The sequence below is a fragment of the Scleropages formosus genome, chromosome 16, assembly GCF_900964775.1.
Source record: "Scleropages formosus chromosome 16, fSclFor1.1, whole genome shotgun sequence".
NCBI classification, from domain to species: domain Eukaryota; kingdom Metazoa; phylum Chordata; class Actinopteri; order Osteoglossiformes; family Osteoglossidae; genus Scleropages; species Scleropages formosus.
Genome location: NC_041821.1, coordinates 12,029,983 through 12,049,272, shown reverse-complemented (window position 1 = coordinate 12,049,272; position 19,290 = coordinate 12,029,983). Strand labels below are relative to the sequence as shown.

At 39.1% G+C, this 19,290-nt stretch overlaps 1 protein-coding gene across 8 annotated transcripts in view; it reads right to left on the bottom strand.

Annotated features, from left to right (window-relative positions):
* The window catches only part of adgrl3.1 (adhesion G protein-coupled receptor L3.1), a 177,604-nt gene that overhangs the window by 79,125 nt on the left and 79,189 nt on the right, over window positions 1-19,290 (bottom strand). For all 8 annotated transcript variants that reach the window (XM_018737956.2, XM_018737955.2, XM_018737958.2 and 5 more), the window contains exon 5: window positions 7,450-7,559. In XM_018737956.2, coding sequence (XP_018593472.1) covers window positions 7,450-7,559 — 110 coding nt within the window. The remainder of the gene's footprint in view (window positions 1-7,449; window positions 7,560-19,290) is intronic.

Here is a 19,290-nt window from a genome sequence, read left to right as displayed (position 1 = left end):
TCCATAACATACATATCGTCTACTTGCAAATGGAAGGATAGATATATCTTCTACTTGCATAAGAGTGATAGATATCAGCAGAACACAGATAAATAAATAATAGCAAATATAATTAAATAATGTTTCAAGCTCAAGTGGGAAGAGTGTCAACAGAAAAGCCTGCAGTAAATTTTTGAAATGTCAGACAAAATGTCACTTAATTTATAGTACGTTGTTTCCTGAAAACACTAAAGCTACAGCAAACCATGGTAAGTGACCGGGAACATCAAGATTAGCTAGACACTCTGCTGAGCACTTACTGAATATTCATACACCTTAAGTGTAGTGTCATGCGAAAACTAGGAAAAGACTGTGGTTTGAAAAAAAACCTTTGCACTTTGGTTACAAGTGACTGGTAACCTCTCATCATGAAAACCGAATGTAAACCTTGACCTTAAGTTCTGCAAAATCTGGATTCAGTGCAGTCATGTAAGAAGAACCGCAAGACACACAGAACAAAAATAAATCCGCTTAGCATATGAAATTGTTTGATGTATTCTTCGACTAGGGGGAGTAAGAACAACTTCAGGGTGGGTATTCATCTTACAAAAGAATGCAGGCTGGAATACAATGATTTATGGATATTGAATTATTTTGCCTTCTTAACTGAGACATCTCCTTTTGAAAAGAGACACATTAAACTGTGAAATAAGAATATACATTACATAATTCAAATGGATCGCATTCCTTTTTCCCTAGCCCCCTCCAAAAATAAGAATAAAATAAATTACCGTGATATCAGAGCCCTGAACTTTCAATATTATCTCTCATTTATACAGTTTCAGCAGCCAAGGGTTTCAGATTGGAACAATTCATCTTTCATGATGGCACAAAGGTATTAACTACTGTTTGGAGAGACATTCATTGAAGTCTCTCCTCCTTAACATTCCCAAATTGGACCTCCATGAGCGCACAGAATAAACTATTACGGCACAATGGGGCTGGCTAATTTCACACGCGGGTATTGCCATGCTCAAAGGAGCGGCACTGACATGTCCAGCATGCCTTCCCTTGGCCTATAGAACACCATAATTTACGTATATATAATAATGCAATGATCTATCAAGAGGAATCTGAGAGTACAAAGGGACATGATGTCTAAACATATTTATTAGATTTTCTGGCTTGCTGCAATAAGCTGTGGCAGAGGTTTCATACTAAACTTAATATTAGCTTTCTTCTATCAATCAAAGCAGCCATGCTCGGCCAGGGTCAAATTCACGCTGTTCTGCAAAGTCCAAAATTATTTGTGTTGCATTACAATAAGCAGTGGGACATCGATATAACATCAGAGTGTTCTCTACCAATATAGAGGACTGGAATTTAAATGACTCCCATCTTCTCTACCATGACCATAACAAGACGTGGCCACTACTGTGGCCACTACTGTCACCACCAGTCTACAGCTGGGACCCACTGTTACCAATTACCCATTGGTCACGTTCAAGCATTACTTAATATCGACCCAAAAGTGGTTGAGATAAAAATGTATTTTGCCAACTCCCAACTGACCCCTAAGAAGTCGCACTTGGAATTTAACAGTAACTGGAAATTTCTATACAGGAACATGCCAGTTGTATATATTTCTCACCCTATGCCTACCAAAACAACAGCAGGGACACGTGATCTTTTTCTTAGAATAAAATATAAGTAAATTTTAATAGATTTTAAGATATTACATTTACAGTTACATTTAATCACTTAGCAGACACTTTTCTCCAAAGCGACGTACATCTCAGAGGATACAATTTGTAGAAAGGAGCGCAATCCATTAAAGGGTGAACACACACACGCATACACACACACACACACACACACACACACACACTGACACACAAAGGTCAATTCAGAGTCACCAGCTCACCAGAACCACATGTCCTTGGGAGACGGGAGGAGGAGCTAGCATCCAAAGAAAATCCAAACAAACATGGAGAGAATGTGCAGATTCTGCAGTTAAAGGCCAGATTTACTATCTTGATGCATAGGGCAAAAAATGTGCCTACCGATACTAAAATAAATAAATAAATAATAATCGTACATTTCTAATGAACCGATAAGCCATCAATGCATAAGCATAAGCATGAAATAATCAGTAAGACTCTCCTGTTTCTTCTAGGCTGACATAGAGATGGCTTAAATTGTTAGGTTTGTTTTGTTCTGATACATAGACTGCAACTACTAGCCTGAGTTCTGCTTCTCATATGGTATTTATTTGTCATTCATATGCAGATTTCATGGAACTGAATGGTTCATAGCACCGAAACAAGCTGTCAAAAATTCTTTTCAGTGCTCATTCTCCAGAAATTATGAACTGAATAGACTTTCTCACACCAACAACATATAACAAAATTCCCCTTCTTGGACATCACAAGCTCCTTAATCACTAACTACATTACATGGGGAAGGATGTAAATAATTAACCAGACATTAACAAAGTTCGAAAAATCAGATGTAATCTGAATGATGATACTGAAGCTGGAGAATATTAACTAATCATGGCTAAATGGAAGACATGTTTATCCAAATCTGTGAAGAAAATGAATAAATTTCCCATACTAAATTAATTACTTAATTACTGAAATCAGAAGTTTAATAGCACAAGTGTTAGGGTATGAGAGGTTATAACTGTAATTTTTGGCTGCAACACAACTACATCCAGAACTCACTAGCACTGATGATCCAGGGAAATGCTCTTGTGACAGGTGCAATGGCTTGGCTCTCAGCCAGCCATGCAGGAGAAACATTGGAAAGCCAAATGGACAGAAATATATAAATAAACAACACAAATTTCAGGCAAAATGAAGATCGGAACTGGAGCATACATAATGCAATTGCATTCAGTAATTGCACCTTGATCTCTGAGACCTTGAAAATAGATGTAGATGTATCAGAAAAATTCAATATCAATGTGGCAAACATATTACAAAAAGAAAACTGCATGAGAAATGTAACAACCCTGGAGTTAATTAACATGAATGGTCATATGGATGCTTGAAGGTGCCAAATCACCCATTAATCCAATGCTCTCAGCAGCAAAAGGCTCAACAACATTGGGCTGGGAAGGTGGATGTGAAAACAGGAACTGATGGAGCTGATGAGCTGATGGATGATACATTCACTCAGGGGTTTCAACACCAATTCACCTCAGATGGCCAGATTCACTTTAAGCGTCGGATTTCATACAGCAAGGCCAGCATGTAAGCCATCGATTTACAGGCACGGACTTGAGATCAAAAGTTCGAAGGTGTAATTAACCAATAGATCATGCTGTACTCTTAAATTTGGTATTTGGATCTTGAATTGCTTCAGCAAAATAAGCAGCTCTTAGAACGACAAAATGCAAACCGATATGTCTTTATACCTAAGTGTTTGCCTGTGATTTGTGATATCTTCAGAATAAGAACCACAATTGACAAGACGTTCTTTACCACCGTGAGATGTCACATCTTACTTAAACTGACTGAAGCACCTTAAACATGTGTTTATCCCAGACATATTTATATTGAGATTAAATGGTTGTGACAGATACATAACAATGAATAAATGATAGGAACAGGTTGATCAATATTGTCAGCTGAATGCTTGCGTCTGTATCTTCAGTCACACCGAATTAGCTCGGTGTTAATATGCAACAAATACAGCTAATCGATTGTGTCTGTGACAAAGGGGAAAAAGAAAAAGGACAGGTAACAGATCCAACACTTATCTCAAAAAAAGTCTATTTGACACCTAGTAGGACTGAATGTCTTGAGATAAAACATCCATCAATTTTGCTTTAGGAAACCATCCCAAACCTCTGCAGATCACTCACATTTGGACTCTTATCCCATCCTTTTTTATCCAGCAACACATTTTACACCAATTGCTCCATTTGTTCATGGTTATTCATGTTGGTTTAATCAACAGAGCAATTCATATATGTGTCTTTAAAGACAATTTACCATTCCATAATTGAATGCCCGATCAGTTCAAAATATCTATCTGTTTCTGTGGAGATAATTACTGTACATACGTAGAGAGGGTACAAGGACAGATGATTCATATTGAATTAGCGCTTCTGTTAGACGCCATCTGCAGTGTTGCTTCCGTTCTGATTCTGCTACCGGTAGCAAGTCAATATTCACAGCACAGAGTGGAACGTGTGTTAAATGATAAACAACGAAGAGATACCATCTTCAGCTCAAGCATCAACCACAGTGTGCTACATGAAGTAGCTGTGTATATATAAGCCAGACTGTATACTAAATCTGCCTCCTGAAATCACTGGATATTTATCATTGTCCAAGTCAAATGTCACACGACTTGACCGTACAATGTGAGATGTTCTTTTTCTTACTGCCCCGTGTTTTGCTATCATTAACAGCAGACAATATGTTCATTCTGAATGGTACAACGGTAAAATAGAAAAGAAGAAAAATGATGTACTAATAACCTACTATTTACCCCTCATTACCCTTTTTTCTTAAGTTTCAGACAAAACAGTGCATGGAGGGCAACAGATAATGCAGTGATTGGAGCTGCCCAGATGCCAGGTTATAATCGCTGTGTTAGTTCCCTTGTGTTAGGTGCTTACTCAGAATAGCTCCAGTGAAAACTGTCCAGTGGTATAAATGGGAAATTAATTCTATTTACCTTGACATTTTAAGTGACTTTGGAGAAAAGTGGCCTCCCAATATCATGTTTTTCACATATCTGATACAGCAATTTTTATTCCCATTTATCACTTTATGCACATGCGTGATTCAAAGAAACCTTTGCGGATACGGCGAAAATGAATGAATGAATTAATGAATTGTTATCCACTCAGCCTTAATCTGTTACAAAACTTTGTCTTCATGTTACTATGCATTATTTAGAGTGATTTTGGAATGAATTTGGGACAAACTTTGGATGCATTGCAATTTTTCTCCATAAGAAACAATGGAAGGAGCAATTTCATTGTCCCTTTATCAATATTTAATTGTTTTCAGGAACAAATTAGGGCTGGTTAACAGAGGATAAGTATAATATAATTTTAGGCTACCACTAATTAACCAGAATGGATATGCTCTTTACTCATTATATTAGTGTAATAATACCGTTGCTATTTACTATTCATTATTGTTTGAATTTTCATACTACCAGAAACAGAAATTACCTTAGAAAACATATGAAAAAAGGATACTAACCAAATGCTATCACAACCTTGTAACATGTCCTACCTAGATTTAATCAGAGCAATTATACCGTTATCTGCACATGCCTATAGAGACAGTAGGGGTGTGATCTACACTCTGTATATAACTATATAAAGTCTGGGCCAGTTATATTTCGACATGCTTTGTATGAAAGTGCATATGCTGTTCACAGTAGGCTGGTGCTATGGATGAAATACCCTCAAACAACAAACATAAAACTATGTTTATTCATTTGGCAAATACCTTTCCCCAAAGAGATGTACAACTCAGTAAACAAATGCATTGCACCAGTGCAGAAATACAGGTGCAGACATGCAATTCACGAAGCACTGTTACTGTAACACCATCATTCTACCCAGGATACATGGCATGCATAGTAAACTTACATGAATATACACTTTAACAAATGATGCAGTAAAAGTTTGGATAGGAGATCAGGGGATACACAAAACATATGACCATGTGAAGCACTGACAGCAAGCTGCGATGACGATCACGTCCACACAAATCACATCCGCCAAGGACAAACTGCTTTCCACAGCAACAACACGCAAAGAGAGTTTTAATTATCCATAAAGTACATGAGGATTTAGAGGGCCTGGACCTAAATAAGGTCAAAAAGGAAGAAAAGAAATCATTAGGAAAACGAGATCAGCTTGCTAAAGAACTGGCTAAATGAAGTTTGTGTTCACATGAAAGCCACCCTGACTAATTAAGGCTGTGAATGAGAATGGTTGCCGAGGTCCACGGTGTTGAGCGAGCCTACCCAAAAGACAATTAAAGGGGTGGAATTGACCACAATTAATAATTACCGAACTACAAAGCTATGTGATGCACATTATTATGATTAAATTTTGACGGAGACACAAATTACAGTCTGACGTTCCCTATCGCCACTATGAACAAGTGAACAATGGAAATATTTCCTAGTTACAAAGTATAGGAACAAAAAAGGTTAGAAAATGTGAGTGTGACAAAAAAGTAAATATATCATCTGCCAAAAATCAATACACACAGCTGCATTACATTTACAATTTTGTCCTTTTCTTAACTAATTAGAAATTGTGTAAAGCATTAAATGAATAGGCAACTGATAAGCAAAACTTAATGCAAATTTAAATGTGCATGCATTTCATAAGCACCCAGCAATAGGAACTGCATTTATTTCTGCTGATGTTTGTTGTGAAATTGCACCGATAGGGTGGTTACACAATATCATGTCAGACCACTGATATTGACAAAAAGGCAGGAATCATAGAACAGAAATAAAAAATCAACCTTTACAATAAAACATGTATTGTGCCACTGCAGTCAGGAACAGTGAAATAAACAGCCACACTGTTCAATGATACAATGTCAGCTGAAATATTCTTTGTATTTGGAAAAACTGTTATGATGGAGGTCAGAAGCTGTCTGCATGTGTACTTTATTTTGAGTTAAGGAATGCTTTAGACCCCTTGCAGAAGTCACTCACGGCCTTTTCTGCCAAGTTACCAAACCGCAAAGCAGACATCATCACAGTAAAGGTTGTACAGATCCCGTGTCTGTCTCCTGCCTTCCCTTTCCACAACCTCCCTTCTGAATTATGTCGGGGGACAATTTAACACTCATATTTTGTGTTTTGCATGCCAGCAATGACTTGAAACATGATCAGACATAACAGTAATTCAACTTCTGTCCCACCCCATTCTCACATCAGCGTAAGCATTGTTAACTCTGGTGTCAGAAGTGGTACTCCTTGTAAAAGGTTGGTGAGTTAGAAATCTGGGAGCACTCTCTTTATTATACAGTGACATGTCTGACTTCCCTGGTTCACAGACATATCAGACATTCAGTCACCTTAGAATGTTAAACTGAAACACAAATAAGTAGAACTATGCTAATATTCAAACAACAGCCACGAATACAATAGACTTTTTACACAACATTAAAAATTCATGCTGCAGTCCATTATGGGAAGACACTAGCTTTCAGGAACCACTGGAACATACAGATTTATAATCGTAAGACATTTGTATCAAAGGAGGCTGTAAAAAGCAAGCAAGCAAGCAAACAAACAAACACATAAATAAATAAATAAAAAAATAAAAAAATAAATGAATAAATAAATAAAAACAACATATTCATATTCTGCAACACCTTAATAACTGAACAAGTGTACTTTCTTATTTTGTATAACAATTTGCTTTGTTATATTTGATAAAACTTAAATCAACAAGCACATTATACTTACTGTATGGAACGCATTCGTACTGAACTTCCAGGTACTTGTAGGTTCCAGGGCAAGGGTCTGGGAAAACATCTGGTCCGGCAACTACGGCACACTGTGTTCGATTATTGCACCTGAAATCAATAAAAAAGAAACTGATGAATATACCATGAAAGAAATGACTTGGGTGGCACGACGGCACAGCGAGTAGCGCTGCTGTCTCACAGCACCCGGGTGGTGTGAGAGGATGTGGCTTCGATCCCTGATCAGTCTGTGTGGAATTTGCATGTTCTAACTGTGTCTGCATGGGTTTCCTCTGGGTGCTCTGGTTTCCTCCCACAGTCCAAATACATGCTGTTCAGGTTCCCCCATAGTGTGTGAGTGACAGAGAGAGTGTGTGTGTTCCACTGATGTATGGATGAGTGACCCATTGTAAGTAGTGTATCTAGCAGTGTAAGCCACCACAGTGAAGAAGGTGTGTGGGCTGATAACACTACATAGAGTTCATTGGAAGTTGCTTTGGAGAAAAGCGTCTGATAAATAGATAAATGTAAATGGCTCAACAGAATAAAATCTGCACTGTCTAAAAAGTCTGAGATGTATACATGAATAAATATTTTTCAATTCCATGGATTTTTTAATATATTTAATTTCTAAAACAGACATACTTTGCACCAGTACACATACATCTATACCGAACATTGTGAGCTAAAGTATCTGCATATAGTATCAGAGTGCACTACTTTGGATACGATGTTAGGAGAATATATAACAAGTGGGCTAGAGAATCTGCAGGCCAAAGATGTGAAGAAAGCGTTAGGAGTGCTCTGTGCACTCAACAGGAAGTCATTTTTACTGCCAACATGGAACAGGCTTTCAAGCCACAGGGAACAGGACTTTTAATTTATTTATTTTTTTTGTTTTCATTTTCTGTTTCAAAGATGTCAAGAAAAGAACATCTCCAACATATCATCACATACGAGTCCTATTGAAAACAACAATCCTGTTAAAAACGTGCTGTTTGATACATATGGGGGAAAAACATTGTGTACTTATATAGTGTAATTTCCCTTTTTGGTATGTATATATTAATTTTGAACTTCATTTCAAGTTAAATTTTACTCATGGGAACTAGCCATCCCCCATGAAACAATCAAATAATCTCCCCAATACCCAATTCTCTCATTATAACAATTTCATCGTCCTATGTTAAAATGGCATCCTTAATGCTGTAACTACTGTCAAGAGGATGTAGCATTATATACGGCTAATTTAAAACTGTTTTAATTTTGTCTTAGTCCAAAGTGTCCAAGTAATAAAGTAAGCCGCAGTTTGTCATACCCCTCAAAGACATGAAAAAAAAAAAATGCGTTAAAACTTTAAACAAGACATAACTGATTTCAATAAAGCAGGTCATTTTCTGAAATAGCGTTACTATACGTGCACTAAAAGGATGGAAGCTGAACAATAATAGCCTATTTCATTTCATCATTTTCATGCTTGTCCTAAAAAGGCACTTGTCAGGGAGATTACATTTAACTATAGGCTACTTAGCTTTTCCATTGACTCAGCCAGATTTGAACTTGAATACATTTTGACTGTGCCTGCATACTAACAGCAAAAAGAAGAACCATTTTATGAAATGACTAATATTTCTGTTAAATAGGGGATTCCAACAAATGTCAGTGTATTGCTGTAATAATATTTGTCCCCATTTTCAAAAAATTATTTCTGTGCCATTTCCTCTCCAAAATTGTTTCTTTTGTCAGACAGAGGTTCTGAGAAATAGCCGATGGGTGTTTAATGTGCCACAACAAATAGGACTTTTGCAAGCTGGAACTATATTTTTTTTTAAAAAAAAAGAAAAAAAAGAAAAAAAAAAGATCCTTCTGTTGAGTCATGGAGTGAGTTTCACCGAAACAGAAACCACATATTAATGAGATTGAGATTTATCTGCCTGGTTATCTGTGCCACGAACTAATTACAATGCCCATTCCACCCTGAGTATATTTCACGCTGGAGCAGGAATCCGTCCACCGCCTCCCGCGGTGTGGCCTGGACACAAAACTTTGAGCGTTGTGCAGGGAACGATCGATAGCATTTACCGTATTTAACTAAATAAGCATTTTTACATGAAATCCAATTTCCTGCATGCATGTACGTGTGTGTGTGTGTGTTTGCTTCAAGAGGACCACCATGATTTGGGTGCACAAAGGCTTCTCCATGTCAATAGCCCACATTAAGAAGCAGTCAGGAGACCAAACAGGCCACGCTGTCTCAAACTGTAAGGGAGGTGGAGCGGAAATAAGCCCCGATATGATTCACTTCAAATACACCACAAACTGATGTGTGCTGAACGAGGCCCATGTATGTCCCAAGATGTTAGAGAAATTCAGGGAAGTGACTGACAAAGAGTCTGACGTGCTGGTTCCTCTCTGGGGGCACAATATGCTTTCCTAATGGCCTTACAGTAGAGTACATTTGATTCATTATCCGTTATAGCTGCGCTGCAGTGCATCCATCTTTCCTCCGCTGGCACAAAACCCTTAAATCTGCATGATCATTTCAAGAAAGCAGTGGCCCCAATAAATTAGTCACTACAAATGTGCTCTGTCTTAAATTCAGCGCGGCTAAGTATCTGAATATCAGTTTTCAGATAAGAGCTGTACAAAGCAGAATAAGGTAATATTGTGCTCAGAATGGGTTTATTTCTAAGCTGCAGCATATAAACTTCTGTTGTTTTACAGGAAATGTGTTAAGTATTGAAAAACTGAAGTCTTTGGGTATGTTGCACTTTGATGACCTTTATTCTATTTTTCCAGTCATTCATCAGTGTATCTTAAACCTAAAAATGCGTCCTAGAAATTTAGATTTGTACACGGACTCCTGTCCACACTGTCAACAAACATGTGGAAAAAAATCTACCAAATACCTGAATCCAGGTGAAATCTACCTTTATTCTGTAAGTGACTGCTCAGTGTTATTACATACACCTTGTAGCTAGAGATACAACAATGTTTATGTATTGTTTGTATGCTGAAAAGCCATTAAATCTTTATTTTTATTTGCTTGTTTTACACACTCACACACACACACACACACACACACACACACACACACACACACACACACACACTGGCTGAAACCGCTTGTCCTGAGCAGGGTCACGGCGAACTGGAGCCCAGCCCGGCAATGCAGGGATGGGACGCCAGTCCATCGCAAGGCGCCCTAAGCAGGACTTGAACCCGAGACCCGTCAGAAAGCAGGACCTGGCCAAGACTTTGTTTTGCCTTTCTCCCAATAATCAGTATAAAGTTGTTTTCCACCAAGCATAAGTCACTCTGATATGCTGAGAATTAAAAATAGAAACCACGTGAACATGTACAGTTAAGCTGACATTGAGCTATCAAAAGTCAGTAGAAACATGGCCCTGTACCAAAACAGTGCATAAGAGATAAATATACATAATTCCTAAGAAGAGAATAATGGGGGACTTTATCTGTTGGTGAAGGTAACAGGAACTAAACTTAGCTGGTTTTCTGCACATGGTGAATGATGAGGCAAATGTGTTTGAGGGTAAAAAAAGAAATAATGATTCAGGATTGTAAAACCCAGTGTGTCTTATTTAAATGTTCAAAACAACATTCATGGAGTAGATGGAGCGCAGTGATCGATAAATGACCAAATGGATCAATGACATGTGCTGTGGATGAGAAATGTCCACCCCTCTTTTCAGCCCAAGCAAGATGAAGTTGAACAGTAAGTTTTCATCTCAGCTGAGCTGTGAAGAATCTTAAATCAATATGAAGAAAGAATAAGTGGCTCTTTGTCCTGGATAATGTCAACAAGGTTTGCAAAAGATCATCTGTAATGATAACATGAAAGATATTCATTTTTTATTCTTCAGTTTTTCCTCATCTAACATCTAATTTTCTTATCTTCTTGCTGAAATTCTGCTCAGGTCTACAAGTAACTCTGTCAAGCTTAAATTTGTCCTTGTTCTTTTAACATGATGCTTTAAAAAAGTAGAACAATCGTTTATGTTTAAAGTCAAATGCTTTATCTTGCTCCTAAGCATTCAATGTTCTTATTTATTTACTTACATACTTACTTACTCACTCCTTTTATGAGTATTATTTTACAATATATTTTCTTATATAAATAAAAATTTAAATGATGACCAAATTTTATACTTACTCAAAAATGCACACATATTGTTTCACATAAACCCCTGAAAGATGGTTTCTTCAATTTACATTTTCAGAATGTTCTACCTTTTTTGTTTTGCTTTTTCTCAACTACCCTTCCTAAAACAAATTTACACTAAAACACAATACATTCATTAATTTAATTGAGATTTTTCTCCAGACAAACTTACAATGTCAAGCTTCTTACAATTATTTACCCATTTATAGAGATGGTAATTTTACTGAAGCAATTTAGGGTAAGTACCTTGCTCAAGGGTATTTCAAATGGGTCTAAAGGCAGTAGAGCTAACCACTACACTACCAGCTGCCCCTACACACATACACACAAACTTATTTCCATTCTAGAAACTAAATATTCCACAAACATGCATGACTTGCTGACACAATACAATATTACTGTGATGGATACTGCTTGAACATAACAAAACAGATAGTATTACCCTACCACATTACCCCTCTTCTCCAAGCCTGTCTGTAGATATAACAAAGCAACAATCCCCTGCCAATCCCTTCAGCTCGAGCGGAAATGATTGCTTTCTTTGGGTGATTAACCAACTTTTGGGCTAACATCCCGAACACCCTGACGGCAACAGTTTTACAAAGGCTCGACCGCATGAGGACAAGAGGATGAGACATGGCCCTGGGGAATGAACCCAGCGAACGAGCTGGAGTGTGACTAAAGAAGAGAGGCCAACATCTTCTTCCACCTCACAGAGTACCATCAGAAGTAGCCTGGAAAAAAAAAGCCATCTGAGGTCTCTAGATCTCTTTCTTCAGTAACAGACCTCCTTATACTCAAACTCTTTTTTTTCTTTTTTTGGAGGAGTCTCCACTTTTTGATTAAGCAGACCTGGGAGTCTATATGTGACGTTTCCCCTTTTTTGAGTTTGCTAGGTCACCAACTGATTCGCACCCATCATTCTCCAATTATCCCTACATTGCCCCATTCCTTTAATATGCTTTTTTTTCATTCATGCATCTCCATATCATGCAATGCCAACTTGCCCACATGTAGTTGCCTGTTCTCACAGAATTCAAATATGTATAAAACATTCCTCATGATAAAACATACACATAACTTATAGATAGTTCCATTAAAAAGTCTGGGTGTGTTATGCAAGCGAAAAAAAGTGGAGTGAAATAAGCCCTATAATGCCCCCACCCCATTTAATTCCAAAAGAAAAAAAGGCCTTCAAAGGAACTGAAAAAATGACAATGTGTGGCATTAAACCAATACAGATTCTAAACTTGAAAAAATCCATAAGAAGCACACAAAGACGAGAATTTTGGAATACTTTGCAAAGTTGCTTCAAGTGTCCAACAGAACCGCCCATTAATATCTATATCCCTCAGATGACACTGTGCTCTAAGCGTAATGAAAAACTCACATGCTTAATTAACCCCCCTTTGTCCCTCCTCCCGAAACAATCCACATAATTAGTCAAATTCACCTTGTTTGGCTTGTTTTTTTTTTCTGTTTTACTCCTTTTTCAAAAGCCTTAATTTTACATTTAATTATCACAGATGCAAAAATTATCACAGCTTTTCGAATAGTACAACTCCTCCTCGCTGGTGTAAGATTAACAACAGCCACCAAATAAATGGCATCTAATGCAGAGATGAGAAAAAAGTACAGAGAGAGTGTCATCTACACCTCAAAAGCTGTTCAATTCTAATTACCAACATTGGTTAGTTACCACATTGGTTCATTTACACTTCAAGGAAGGTGTGACGAAGTGGAATGCTGCACATGTGCACATGTGTGCGTGCGCGTGTGTGTGTGTACATTAAGCGTCACACATTTTGACATTAAGCATGCCAACTATGAATATTAGACCGTTATTAATAACTCCAACGATTTTCTGAAAAGCCCGACTAACTTATGTAGATTATGTATTCCTGCTGAAAATAATATATTTCACATACTGATATGTGAATTAAAATATGAACCAGATTTGTAAACCTTTTTTAAAATCTTTGCTTCATATTAAACATTCCTCTATGGGAATGACAATCCACAAACAAGCAGGTCTTGACATTTGTGCTGTAAGGAGGTCCAAAGTCAATGAGGAGAACAAAAACAATCCACCAGATTTCTTTCAGAGACCAAAGCGACCATCAACATTACAGAACTTCTTATGTGTCATTCGAAAAAATATATATATTTGTTTCAAATGATCTAAATGCAGATGAGTATGTCTATTCATGTCTGGAAACTTTTACATTACATTGTCTGTGTGTATAAGAGAAAAGGTAAATTTCAAGATTAGGGTAAGAGGATAAAATGGAAAAACCAACGTTTTGGTACAATACACTTTTGCTTCTGAAGATGTCCTGTAATGCTTTTGTAAAGCTTCTATACTGGGTAGGAAAAATAGGGATGAAAACAGCCTCCCACACTGCATTCCAGCAGGAAGGCAGAGCACTTTATGCGGTTGGCTTCTAAATGAAAATGACCCTCCTTAGACTGGCTGAACAGAAAGAGGAGAAGTTCTGCTTGGAGCCACTGTAGCGAAACTCTGTGTAACTATGCAGCAAGAGCACTTCAACATCTGCGGCATCTGTTCTGAGTCACCCTGCTGTGACGGAGAGGCATTTTTCCGTCACAAATCTGAGACAAAAAATGGTGGAGCAGAGGTTGTCATTCAGCCGAGCGGAGACCTGGCAAACTAGCCAGGACTTGTAGGGTCCAGAGATGTCGAGAGGGGAAACAAGAATGAGGGGATTGATTAATGCACACTGGGGAGCACAGTCGCACAGCGAGTAGCACTGGTGCCTCACAGCACTGGGCTATGCGTTTGAACAAGAGTATGAAAGCGGTTCTCTTTGTGTGGAGTTTGCATGCTCGCATTGTTTTTTGTGAGAGTTTCCCCTGGATGCTCTGGTTTCCACCCACAGTCCAAACATGTGTGTTCCAAGCAAAGAGGGGAATCGAAATAGTTCTTAGAGAGAGAGAGAGAGAGAGAGAGAATGTGTGTGAATGGTGTCCCATCGAGGACATACCCTCCTTTCTACCATTTGCTTCCAGGATAGTCTCCAGACCAACACAACCCACTGGGTTCATAATTTGCTGAGAAAAAAATGAAAAAAAAAAAAAAATTAATCTATATATTCAATGTGAGAAAAATATGGAAAATACATACGTAAAATAACAAAAACACCCATGAAGGAAAGTTTCCCTGTGGCAAGGAGTATGAGTACATTGTGAGTAATTCAAACAATGCTGTACACAAACAAGTATGCCTGCAATCCTGGTAAACAACAGAATCACAACAGGATGAAATACGGCAAGTCTGAAGGCTCTCGATGCCCTCACTTTCTTCAGTGACTAAGAAGAACGGGATGTGCGTTCGTGAGCGTATGAATATTTGCCCGCGTGTTGTGTCGTGTGTTACTTGCATTTAAGTGCGTGCATGTGTGAGTGGGCTCTGAGCGCCGAAAGGCTTGTGTTTGTGTGCCCATGCGCATGCAGCCTAGTGCTCCCATTTTCTTTCCTTTTCTATTTTTTTCCACAGCAATTCAGCAGCTAAAATTAGCCCCAATATATTTCACTGATTGCAGTGACCTTCTCGGGAGACCTTCCCCGAATCGGAGCCGCCGAGCAAGCCGGCGCAGCGCCGTGCCCAGCAAGCTCATGAATTACAGATCCCCGTTTCCGATAAAATGGCGGCGATGCCACCGAGGGAGAGAAGATAAATAAATAAATAAATAAACAGCCTCAGCCTTTCATTGCATTGAAAGCAAAAGCCACGCAAACACCCTTGCTCCCAATGAAGACTTCAGACACATCGTCATAAAACTGTCAAAGCATCACATACACACACAACACACACACACACACACACACACACACACACACACACACACACACACACACACATGGTATTTGCAGCTGCAGCTCTATTTCCTTTCATTACAGCTTCAAAACCTTGAAAGGAATTCACAGTAAAATGCATTACACTTCATACAACTGAACACACACAATATGGGAAGCCCTTAAGCTCACATATTTCACGTCCCTTCTAGGTAACCATGGAAACCCCAATGTCCGATTCCAGGGAGCGCTTGCAGCCCTTTTTGATTCCTACCACATCACTGCATTCCTCAACTAAAGAGTGCCGCGAAGCACTAACAGTCTACTACTTCCACATTCCAATAAAAGAGACATCGGAAGAACTGTCAGGCGTAGCCAAAAGCTACAGTTAAGGAATATAATTGGAATCAAGTTACATCTTGCAAAGACGTTCCTCCAAGACAAAGACCTACATGTAAATATTTATCTGTACATTAAGAGAAAAGATAGGTGTCAGGATGTCATGGATATATTAGATTACGTGTAAAGTGATCTCACAACGTGAAGACAATACACAAAAAATAAATGCAAATACATAGGATTCTATAAAAAAAAAATTTTTACACATGTCCATAATAACCCCATGTAATGGTATTACAAATACTGGTCAAATTATAAATTCAATAACTGGTGGCATTATCGCAGGCTTTTTGCATATTTGTGAAGGACAGATGGGGGCGTGGGGGTGCAGTGGGTTGGACCGGGTCCTGCTCTCCGGTGGGTCTAGGGTTCGAGTCCCGCTTGGGGTGCCTTGCGACGGACTGGCGTCCCCTCCTGGGTGTGTCCCCTCCCCCTCCGGCCTTATGCCCTGTGTTGCCGGCTAGGCTCCGGTTCCCCTCAACCCCGTATGGGACAAGCGGGTTAGAAAACGTGTGTGTGAAGGGCAGGGTAATACAAAAAAAAAAAAGTTCAACACTTTTAAGAACTGGATGCTGAACTATGTAGTAAACGTATTTATTTATTTATATGTTTGTTTGTTTATTTCCGGTCACTCTGGGAAGGAAAACCCAATGTACAGACCAGAGTGTAATACTATACACATACTGTACTAGTATGTGGAAGAGAGCGTGAGGTCTGTGGTGCAGTCTCTGAATGGCTGGCGCATGGAAACTACAGCAAATGCACAAAACTGGAGCACATGCAGGCTTTATCTTTACATTCAGTCATTCATTCCCTGTTATCCATCCAGTGATAAACCGACACCACTGCAGCTGCAGCTCCTGAATCATTTCAATGTCCGTGCACAACAAGGCAGAAACAACCTCAAAAGACAAAAATCCTGAGAGTCCGCAAAAGAATATATGTGCTGAAGACCAAGGAGGGGCGGTGTGGAGGAGGGGAAGCAGCATGGCTGGGGTGTGAGGGTGGGGGGACAGGGGCATGAGCTGTCTCTTCCTGCTATCTGAAGTGACAGAATGGGCCCGACGTCAAGGCACACGCAGTGACACCGTCCTGTCGGCCTTGTCAAGCACGTCAGGGGCTGTTTGCCTCCATGTGCCTCCCAACACATTCCCAAGACTCAAAGTCAAATTATGAAAATCCAAAAGGAAACACAAAATTGGGAAAGAAAAGTTTTAAGCGCTGGGGATTCATCCAAAACTATACCAAGTCTGAATGCAGAAACAATGGCAATAGAAACATGATACTTAAGGGGAAAAAAAAAAAAAATCAACCAGTTGACTATTTGTTTCTTATTTAATAATTGTAAGTGTCTGACCCTTTACTTAAGCCAGCTTGCATACCTGATGAAGTCTTTTAAAATGCTACTACCCCACTCCTCCGATTATCATTCGCGAAAAAAGACAACGCCAGTCCGTCGTCCTCGGTCTCGCCGGTTGCGGCGTTCACACACGTGCGATTGCTCCACGCACATTACCCTTTTCAAAAAGCCCGTTTCACTCGAGCAACACGTAAAATGTTGTTATGCATGAAAGCGGACAACAGCCCCATTTCAGATGCACAAAGCACAGCAAATGCCAGCACAAACAGCTATTTTTATTGACGGTTCTGCTGTGCGACACTAATTGCAGCGTTGAGTGTAACTGACAGCCGGACCGGCAAGGACCGCGGGGCGCCTCCCTCGGCTGAACCGGCTGCACGGGACTGGCACATCTCTATGTAGGCCACCGCCATGTTTGCCCTAATTCGCTGTTCTGGGGAGAAGAGGGCTGACATTTGTATGCCGCCTAGAGCACGGTGCCCCAAGACGGTCCGGCGGGCAGCAGCATCGCTGTGAGACAGCCTTTGCAGGAAGTTGAGTCAGAATGTGTCTGCAGGGAGGCACACAGGTGCATCCTCTGGTCAATAACCAGTGCCGGCACACAGATTGTGCCACAAACCGATTTCACACTTGGGAGCATCAGCTAGTTGTAGGACAGCAGGTAGTGCCGTGTTTACAACTATCATCTTCCAAGGATAAGGGTTCGAATCCCTGCTCTTCTTGCAGCAGCTTTAATCTATGTATGTATTTACCCTGAAGTAATACAGTAAAAAAGACCCAGCTGTATAAATGGAGAACTCATTGTAAGTAGGGGCAGCATGTGGCGTAGTGGTCAGAGCTTCCACCCTGCGCTCCAAGAATCCGGATGTGCATCTCACCTTCTGCTGTAGTACCCTTGAGTAAAGTACTTGCCCTGAATAGCTCCAGTAAAAATTACCCCTGTGTAGAAATGAGTAAATCAGTGTAAGTAGTTTAACATTGTAAATTGTTTTGGAGAAAAGCATCAGCTAAATTTACAAATGTAAATAAAATTAGTTTAGCATATAAACCTAACATTGTAAATTGCTTTGGAGAAAGGTGTCAGCTACATGAATGAATACCAATAAATATATCTGTACTGAGTTCTTATGAATTATCCCTCACCCTCCTTCAATGCCATGCTTATTTCCAAAAAAAAAATCAGCGAATGTACACAGATCAATATCATCCAAACAGGGGCTTCAGAACCTGGAAAAAAAAAAAAACGCATTGTGTTTCGCAGGAAATAATCATCCCAGATATTTACATTTATTTATTTAGCTGACACTTTTCTGCAGAGCTGCTTACAATGATTTACCTTTTTATACAGCTGGGTAATTTTTACTAGAACAGTTAAGTACTGCAGCAGGAGGCAGCAATTGAAACCCTTTAAGTGGAAGGAAGCGGCTCTAACCATCATGCCACTTACTGCCCTTAGTACACTGTAATATTTTATAATGAAACATCAGGTACGAGTTAAGAAGAAACATTTTTGATCGGGCATGTGGCTATCAATCATATGTTAATATCATATTAAGCTATCTGGCTCAAAGAACATGTTTAGTAATTGGTACTTGCAGAAAACCTCTTTTCTGCATTTTAATAAGAGCTAAAACTTAATTCAGAGCAGCACAAATTCGGCGATCAAATAGCCTTTACCCTATTTATTTTGTATGCACAGAAAATAGACATAGATTAAGACCAGCACTGACACTGCTTTCAACAGAATGGGAAAAAAAAATGTTGATTATTTGATAAGCATGAATATCGTATGATTAGCAGGTATATCGCTGGTGAAAAAAGTAACAGTCTGAATACCCAAATGAATGCACATTCTTCGTTTCGCGCGGCAATATGCAGGGCAATTAGAGTGTTCAACAGTTTCAGTGAGCAGGTAACCTCCCACATTATGCCAGCTCCCATCCACGTCGTCAGCACGTATTTCCACAAACCTGCCATTTACTTCTTCTGAATGTCAATCATTCTAGGCCGAGCAGATCTCATAATTGTTACAGCCACTGGAGGAAATAATAAAAAAAAAAAAAAAAAAAAAAGAGACTAACTGC